The 10,256-nt window shown below is 41.6% G+C and overlaps 1 protein-coding gene across 1 annotated transcript; it reads right to left on the minus strand.

The window, feature by feature from the left end:
- Positions 1 to 6,903: 6,903 nt before the first annotated feature.
- On the minus strand, positions 6,904 to 9,694 carry LOC135212852 (uncharacterized). Its single transcript, XM_064246620.1, has 2 exons — positions 8,666 to 9,694; positions 6,904 to 6,996 (listed from the first exon to the last, which is right to left on the minus strand). The coding sequence occupies exons 1-2, from the start codon at positions 9,692 to 9,694 to the stop codon at positions 6,904 to 6,906; spliced, it is 1,122 nt and encodes a 373-aa protein (XP_064102690.1).
- Positions 9,695 to 10,256: the final 562 nt, after the last annotated feature.

Raw genomic sequence — 10,256 nt, forward strand, 5'->3', positions numbered from 1 at the left:
CGAACCACATCAAGAAATGAATTTCTTTCACCAAAAGTAAATTCCTCTGATTCCGCGTTGGCAGAGCGGAGAATAGAACCCGGACCCTGAGCTCGGTAGTCGAACATGTAACCGACTCGTCCAACGAGGAACTTTCAACAATAATCGATGACGTAGATATTTCCCATATCCTATGTGTGTGGGGGCTTTTCGGGGGGAGTTATTGGCTCTTTTCCCTCCGTGAAAGTGTGCAGTTATCAACAGAATATTACCGCGGACTCGTAATTTGGCGCGGAGATTGTACTAGTACAATCAATAAGCAAGGCGCATAGAGCGTGGATACTGCGCCGAAGATATCCCGCGCTCTCGTCAGCACCGTTATATGCGACTAGTTGGGGCCATGACGAATGCATAAGACGACATGAAACTCGGAGGACGTCGGCGAAAAAGATTTAATAATGTTTCGTCGTATTGACAATAAAGGCTCTGGATGGATGGTCTCGGCAAGTAGTTTGAGAACATTGAAAAAGTTTTTACAGGAAAACTTTGCCCATCTTCATACAGGTAAACGACCTACAGGCGCTTGTTCACACTTATTGCTTCTCTCTCTCTCTCTCTCTCTCTCTCTCTCTCTCTCTCTCTCTCTCTCTCGTGCGCGCGCTTTTATCACTTTTCCGAGTTTCCTATGGCTCATAATTTTTCCAAATTATTATTCAACAGGTTTGTCTTGTTATTATAGTAATTCGCTTATTTTTCTTTCGAAATTATGTTGGGAATCTCTCTCTCTCGCTTTTCTTGCTTCTATCACTTTTCAGAGCTTTCTATAGTTCATACTTATTTCAAATTATTATTCAACTGGTTGGTTTTATTATGGTAATTTTTTTACTCAAAATTCTCTCTCTCTCTCTCTCTCTCTCTCTCTCTCTCTCTCTCAAACACACACCACACACACACACACACACACACACATATATATATATATATATCTATATATATATATATATATATATATATACATATATATATATATATATACATATATATATATATATATATATATATATAGATATATATACATATATATATATATATATCTATAGTCTATATCTATTCTATATCTATATATATATCTATATATTCTATATATAATATTTATATATATAACAAGATATAGATTTATAGAACATAAGATTTATATACTCGTATATATAGATAAGATAGTAGAATTATAGATTAATAGATATATATTATATATATATATATATTATATAATTATATTTATATATATAAATTATACCATATACATTATCTATATAAATATATCTATATAAATATCTATATATATCTATATCTATATATTATATATAATATCTATTTGTATCGATTAGATATCGAATAGATATATAATAGAGATATATAGATATAGATATAGATATGATATATATGATATAGATATATATATATATATATATATATATATATATATATATATATATGTGTGTGTGTGTGTGGTGTGTGTGTGTGTGTGTGTGTGTGTGTGTGTGTGTGTGTGTGAGAGAGAGAGAGAGAGTAGCATGTGTATCATTTTAGCAAATTTCTTTTATGATGAGATCAGGATCCCCACCAGAGCCAGACCCACCACAGTGGCCTATTTACTCTGCAGAATAGTAGTATAGCAACAAAACCATGTCGACCCATTTATATAGATTGGATTAACGTTCAAATCTTTTTCATGCAGGCTCCAGACAAATAATTATTAATGATCGTTAATATGTAGTTTTGTTTTTTTTCGTTTATAGAATATATTTTGGACCTGTGAAGTATACGCTTGCGATTCCTAGTAACTGAACTGTAATTATATCGTTATATACAAATAATGCATTTTATACATCACAGAATGTATTGAATGTGAAACTCCGTGGTGTCAGTGGTAGAATGAGAAAGATACTTATTAACACCCATATATTTTCAGTGGCATAGAGAGAGAGAGTCTTCCAACATAATTTTTGAAAAAAAAAAAAAAAAGTGATTTCCTATAATAACAAGACAACTGGTTGAATAATAATTTGAAAAAAGTATGAACCATAGGAAGCTCTGAGATAGAGAGAGAGAGAGAAAGAAAGAGAGAGAATTTTGAGTATATATATCTATCTATCTATCTCATCTATCTATATATATATATATATATATATATATTATATATTATTATAGTAGCGAAGAATAATATTAAATACTTTCTTCGTGAGCTGATTAAGTGAGGACCTGCGGAATCTATTTCTTCTCAAGGGATTCCGAAGGAAAGCGTGAACAGAAAACATAGGGGTTTTGATCTGCTTCGTTTGACTGCCAAAACTTAAGAAAAAATATCTTTAAAGACTACGTAAAGCAAGGTTTTAACCAGATATCATCTGAAACATTTGATGTGATGGTTTGCCCAGAGAATTTACAGCATCTAAAATATAAGAATGGCTTTTCCCCGCTTTTACCCGCTGCGTGAGCCGAAAGGTTCTAACCTCTTTGGTGTGAGCGCAGCTTAGAGCTGAAAACTCTGGCAGGCTCGACCTGGCTCTACGGATTGCCACAACAAGCCGGGATTGACAGCCAGACATAAAAGGCTGCACTCACCCAAGTGGCAATTTGCAGGTAGGATCAGGCTCAGACTTTAATTCCAAAATACATTGAATCTTATGAGACCATTCATGCGGAGAATTTGCAGCGATGGCCTGTTGGAGCTGCATTCAGGAACTCTCTCAACTGACGAGGCGATTCGGTAGGCGTAGGTAGTACGTCTGGGCTCGAACTTAAACTTTAAATGTAGTACCTACAGTACATTCCATCTTCCTCTCACCATTATTTACCTTAATGGCACCATTTCGAACTCTGTCCTACCTTCTTACTCTCCTAATATAGACTCATTGTCCACGTTTGTATGATACCACGTACCATTCTAGACTTACTGATGATCCCGCAGTTTGTAATGTCTTTATTTTTGATTTCCAAATCTTACTCAGTCTGCCAATTGTTTGACTGACCTTGATCATTGTGAATTCCAACTCAGGACAACGTTTGAAAGATTCGATTTCATTAATGATGTCTCCATCTGACTTTATTTCAGCCATTCGTGCATACTCTGTCCTCATGAATTCCGTTATTTCTCGTATTCGATAACAGTGCTGCACAGAACGTCTTACTGCAAATGTTTGATTCATGCAGCTGCGTTTTTTTTTTTTCATACTGAAACCTGATTGTTCCTCTCTCAGCTTTTCATCAATTTCTTTCTCCAGCCGGTAGAGGATGCTTTAACTGAATGTTTTCAATACAGCCGACGTACGAGCAATAACTCGAAAAAATCTGCTAGAAAATATTTATGGAAATGACTGCTGGTCACCGAGAGGACAAGACTTGATCCCCTCTCGAATAGGTTGCAAATATTATATACCTAACTTTAAACCTAAATTAAAACGTGCTAAAATATAGTATCAAATAGAGCCTTGTTTCACCAATGAAAATTAAAATAAATAAGCTATATTCTATTAGAAATAATTTTCCCGTACTGTTTAACGTCCAATTATTTATTCTTTAAAATTTTCCTTCTGATAAATAAATCAGAGATATCCTATCCTAAAATTCCTGTATCTTTAACTCAACGCGAAACCTTTTTCAGACCTTTTTAGGCTCATCTATAGATCTCGCCTAACCCTCAACAAGAAGAAGAAGAACAACAACAACAACAACAAAGTAGTTTGAAGGCTTACTCCCCGAGTAAGCGAAAATTTAAGAGTATACACGACAGCTTGCCACCATTTACTGCATATTGGCGCTGCTGTTCAGCGAATCCGGCTGCTCTCGGCAGACGAAGGCGATCAGGAATCAATTGTGAAAGTGAAAGCTCTCCGTTGAAATACAACTTATGAAAAAGTGACAAACAAGAGACCATCCGTCAAGGTCCAAGTCATAACTAATCTATTACTATTAGGAAACACGAGCCTACCACCACGAACCGCTCTTTCTAAATGAGATAAATCTCTGGCAGACATCCACCACACCGGAGTACAGCACTCCCAGTCAAGGAAGTACAATCGACCTAAAAACAGGTTGCATTGATTTTATCACCGTTATAAATATAATATGACGCCTTACGAACAATACCTAACTTGCGTGCGGCATTTGCTGAAACTCTCATTTGATGTTTCCGAAAAGTGAGATGCGAGTCAAAAGTTACTCTTAGAATAGTCAAAGCTTCAGAATCATTCATGCTGAACAACATTTGTAATTGTAGTATAATACTGACGCTAACCTACACCAACTGATCATTGACGCAACAAAACTAACTTTCTTAACATTTGAATTCCTTGCTGATACGAAGTTGATAAATAATGGGGAATGACTTTTGAGGGTTTGAATAAGTGAAAGTAACGCGCGCGCGAGAGAGAGAGAGAGAGAGATTACCAACTTGCCCCATGAGGAGTCGTGGATAGAGATGCAATAATGTCTTGATTCATAGGCGCCATCTCCACAAGATTTAACTGATATGAGACATCACAGTGGCGCAGAAGCTTCTCTCGATGCAAACTCTCTAATCAAATTTGATATTTAAAGCAAGGGTTCTTAACAGGGAGCTTCCATACCCCTTGGGTTTATGAGAACCACAAGCTGGCGGTATAGGACTTGATCTCTGGATGTGTCAATGTATACACGGGTACATTTTGTAAATAACTATATAAAACTATAAATGCTTTTGATTTTCTCGTAGGTTCGATTCCTAGCTATTCATACCTAAAGTATGTATTAACTAAGTATATTATATATCATCAACAAATTGGACTTGAGTGAACTTGAGCAAAGGGGGTATGGAACCCTATTGGACAATTCATTGGGGGTCTGGAATCATCAAAAGGTCAAGAACACTTTATGTAAAGCATTGGGAGTTTGATCTTGGATTTATTAACCAGCAACGAAGAGCGTGATAATTTCACCCCTAAAGACTGGTTTACACCTACACACTTTCGTGGTGCGGGCTGTTACGGCGTGGGACCGCAAGAAACCGTTACAAACCGCACTATAAACGCACCAAAAGCACGCCACCAGCGGGAGCAGAAGACCATTAAAGCCGCGCGACGCCGCCCGGATTTTAAATAATTTCAAATTTTTGAGCGGCGTCTGGCGGGTTGATGAAGTCGCACGAGGCCGTATGCGGTGTGGCGCGGCCTTGCAACAAAAGAGGTAAGAACCCACATGGTTCCGGGCCACACCGCACGTGGTGCGACATCGTACCACCCGCAAGGGAGTGTTACGGCACCATGCGGTGCCCTTACGGCGCCGTCATACATGATTAATACATACCGCGCGCATGTTGTGGGGCGTGCGGCATGTTACAGTGTCTCCGTAGGTCAATTGGATGGAAGATTGGCGTGCATTCTGGGGAGGATAAAAGGTGCCTGACTGACCACTGGGGCATCATTCTCGCTGTGACTGCCTGACTGACCAGCCGCTCTGTGACCCAGCCTCTCTCGCCCAGCGACGCTCACCCAGCCACTCTCGCCCAGCGATGCTCACCCAGCCTCCCTCGCCCAGCGACGCTCACCCAGCGACGTTCACCCAGGGACGCTGACCCACGCACGCTGACCCAAGGGCGTTCACCCAGCGACGTTCACCCACGTGTGCTCACCCAGGGACGTACACCCAGCGACGTCTACCCAGCGACGTTCACTCACGTGCGCTCACCCAGGGACACTCACCCAGCGACGTTCACCCAGTGATGTCTACCCAGCGACGTTTTCCCAGCGACGTTTTCCCAGCCACGTGACACGATGCCCCTACGGAAAACCACCCCCAGGCATACCAAGCAGTCCCAGGACAGCCAGGACACCCAGGACATGCAGCCTTCTCAACGGTCGGAGACCTCTGAACACGAGGAAGAGCTGAACGTTGAGCCGACCATATCCATTGTGGAATCCCATGACATCGCAGGCCCGAGTGGTATTGTCGTGCAGCCGAAGAAACGATACCGCCCCAGCAAGAAGGACATTCAAGACTACCCGTTCATGCCTGAGGACAAGGAAGTCATCGTGGAATTCATCAAGGCCCACCCTACCTTGTATGACAAGCGGGACAGGCAATGGTCGAATCCCAGGAGGAAGGAGGAACTCTGGCGTGAACTGGCAGCGAGTTTCATCGAATGCAGCTTCCAGCAAGTCTGCAAGTTCTTAGAGGCTCGCCGAACGGACTTCGGCAAGATCGAGAAGCAAGAATACAAGAGAGGGTCGGCTGCACGCAACAGGACACCATGGGAGGAGGAGGTGATGACCACGTGGGCATTCCTGGGAGGACACATCGCCCACGAACCCACAGTAGCCAGCGATCGGTTCTCGCCTCTGTCATCGCACAGAACCGACGCAGACGATTCCTCTACCGACATGTCAGGCCTATCAGCTGCTTCGATCCAGCAGAGGAGGCGGCTGAAGCAGAAGAGAGCGACGAACCTACCAGTTGACTCTACAGAAGGTCTGCAGACTCAACTGACCCAGATTATGACGAGCATTAACACACTGATGCCACAAGCGCAGGACAACACGCACCGTGACATCGCTGTGTTCGTGCAGTACTTGACGCAACGCTTGGAGTACGTGCCTCGAAGATACCAGAAGCCATTCTTCGAGCAAGTCATCAGGCTTTGTCATAGTTTGGAGGGGCCCGAGGAAGAGGATGCGGCGACGAAAGAGGCCATGGCTCGTGGCGGTTGTTCCCACTGGATGCCCCTGCGAATTGATAAGGAGACGCAGACGAAACCTGGAACTTCGACACCTTCTGCAGTGCAACCGGTTCGGGCATCACCACACCAGTGGTTCGCGTCTTAACCCCAACCTTTGTTTCTTATGATCTGCACCTTCAACAGCAGCCTCAGCTGCAGCAGCAGGTAGTTCATCATGGGTACACAACTCCTAGTGGACGTTCGACACCACTGAACTTCTCTCCTCGACCTTCCACTTCTTCGATGTCGCCGTTGGTCAACAGTCTCTTGGTAGACTTGCAGCCCCCTACCCCTGGCGCCAGTATTTCGACACCAAAACCTTCGGCCACAGAGGATCCACCCACCTACGACTTGTCCATCTCCCCAGGTGATAAGGAGGACATTGACCCAAACAATAGAGTGAATTTGTAAATAAACATAAACATGTTAATTTCTTAGAATAAATTGTATTTTAGTTATTTTTGTAATATTGAATTATTTTTGTACTTTTTATAATTAATAATTTTTTCTTTTTGCAATAAATATGTTGAAATAGTGACTTGCATTTACATTTTCCTTATTGATGCTTAATTTATATGTCATACCAATATATATGATATGATTGGGGGAAATGAGATTGAATAAGAAAAAGCATGGCCATAAAGAATAATAACACGAAGAAGTATAACAGGAAATATTAAATGAAATATATGTGAAATATGAAATGAATAGAACCCGGAAAATGACTTGAAATATAAAATGCAATTGAATAATGAAAGAGCATGGCCAGAAAGAATAATACCATGAAGAAATATAACAGGAAATCTTAACATGAAATATGATATATGATCTATGAAATAAATACAACTCGGAAAATAACTTAAAGTATAAAATGAAATGTAACATGAAATGAATATGGCCATCAAATGATATAATAAGATACAAGGTAAGAACAATAATATCATATTGAGAACATGATCAAATGAACATGAACACAAACAAATATGGTAATGAAACAGTAATTAACATTGACTGGACATAGTTATTTACGGGGGAACAATGAAAAATCAGTAAGATACTAAAGACATATAGGCCTCAGTTGATAATATATATTTACAGTTGAACATGTTATGGTAAAAACCAAGTCCCAATTTCATTTTCTTACATTCTATGCTTTTTATTTTCATTTTCTTACATTCTATGCTTTTTATGTTTATTTTCTTACATTCTATGCTTTTCATGTTTATTTTCTGATATTCTATGTTTTTCATGTTTATTTTCTGATATTCTATGTTTTTCATGTTAATTTTCTGATATTCTATGTTTTTCAGGTTTATTTTCTTACTTTCTATGCTTTTTATGTTCATTTTCTTATATTTCATGGTTGTTTAGTATAAGTATTTTTGTTATGTCCATCATTTGCTTCTCATTTGTTTCATTATTATGAATTATGTTATTATAACTTTCATTTAATTATTTTCCAACATAATTTTTTATGTTCCAGTCATCATACCAATATTATTTATTGTATTAATATTATTATTAGGATAATACCAAAGTATGGGAGTATAAAACAATGAGAAATATCTCATGATGTTTATTTACAATTATTTACATTTGTTTGGTTACCTTTTATTACAGAGTTCTTTGGGTCCTCTACTCGTCAGTAGCTGTTCGTCCTCGAGTAAATACCATTCGCTCTTGCCATTCCACTGCGCCTGCATCCGATAAGTAGTACTGGGCCAGGTAATCTCTGACGGCCTTCGCTCGACGTGTGTAGTTTGGTCCCCTTCTTGCCATGAGTCGTTCCATGAGGTTCAGCGACTCCTCCCTCCAAGTACCTGCTACGACGTTATGGTGTTGGTCCTCATAGTCGACGTCGGTGCCAGCAAGTGGGTAGCGTTGCAGTGCCAGGTTGTGCATGACACATGCGCACAAAGTTATCTTCTTGCACACCTGTACATTCTGTTGCATTGTCATCCCAAAGACTCGCCATCTCATCTGCAGCAGGCCAAATGCGTTTTCCACCACACGACGAGTGCGAGATAATCTGTAGCTGTATATTTGTTCGGTGGGATCTTGTGATTGCTGGGAGTAGGGCTTCATCAACCACGTATCGTCGGCGACTATGTGGAAGGGAATGGGTTCGTCGTTGTTGGGCAGATTTCTGTCTTTTGGGAGTCCTGCTCGGTTGTTTGCAATGTCCCTGGCCAGGTTGCACTTATGCCAGGTTCCTCCATCACCAGCACCTCCTGCACCGACGTCGACGAACAGGGGCTTGTACTTTGCATCGGAGAGGGCCATGAGGATGATGCTGTGAAACTTCTTGTAATTGAAATACAGTGATCCTCCACCTTTGGGTTTCTTGATCGTGACGTTTTTCCCATCCAGGGCTCCCACACAATTGAAGTAGTTCCACTTGGAGGCGAATCGTTTTGCTACGTCATTCCATTCTTCTGGTGTCTTAGGGCACTTCATCACTTCTGGTTTGTATATGTCGATAATGGTTTGGCAGACTACTGGGATAAATCGGCATATGGAACTCTTGGAGACTATGAAGCTGTATTGCAGGCTTGTATAGTCGTTCCCACTTGCCAGGTGGCAGAGAGTGACCGCAAACTTGAGTCCCACCTCTTGTGCAAGCCGCATCTTCATGTCCTTCTTCTTCAACAGAGGCGTCAGCCTTTCGACCATCTCCTCGAACAATTCAGGGTAGATTCGTAGAAAGTTCTTGTGTCCTTTGCGGTCCTCCTTGTTCAGTTCTTGTACTAGCTGGTCGTAGTCACCATGTAGTTGCCGCTGTGTCAGCCACTCCCGAGCCCAAATCCACCCTGCCCTGCCGTCCTTTCTGCGTGGTGCTGGTGGCTGTGGCACTCTAGTACGTCTTCTCAACCCGTCAATGACCTGGACTGCATTAGACACAGGACAGCTACAAAAAATCTCTGGGTCTCCTGGGGTGAGAGGCTGTTGAGGTCCATATTGCATGCTGGTTGGGCATGGACTGAAGGATGTGCTTGGCAGGCCTCTATATATACCCAAGGTTCATATCTGGCATGGTGTGGCACGGTGCATGTGCAACAATCGTGCAAATTTGCACGTCGTGACTCGTGTGGATGTGCGCACACTCCGCAACAACACCGCAACACGGAGTAACAAAGCCGCAAGAGCGCGTGGCCTGGCATAGCAACACCAACCATAACACCGCGCCAACTCCGTAACACTCCGCTAGGCACCGCAGGAACACGCCGTGAGGTGCCCGTAACCAACCTCCGGAGTCTGCCCCATGCCGCCCAATAACGGTCATTTTTTCTCCCCGCCTCGTCAATTTTGTAACGGTTTCTTGCGGTCCCACGCCGTAACAGCCCGCAACATGAAAGTGCGTAGGTGTAAACCTACCTTAAGTCTGCCAGCTTCCACGTTCATCATTCTGGTAGGGGTAGGGGGCACCTATAGTCTCATGCCCACTGCCCCTCATGGATATGAATAATAGAACATTGTTTTCTTGCAGTAGCAAATATTTGCTTATCTATTGACTATTTCAACAAGT

The sequence above is a fragment of the Macrobrachium nipponense genome, chromosome 41, assembly GCF_015104395.2.
Source record: "Macrobrachium nipponense isolate FS-2020 chromosome 41, ASM1510439v2, whole genome shotgun sequence".
In the NCBI taxonomy this organism is placed as follows: Eukaryota; Metazoa; Arthropoda; class Malacostraca; order Decapoda; family Palaemonidae; genus Macrobrachium; species Macrobrachium nipponense.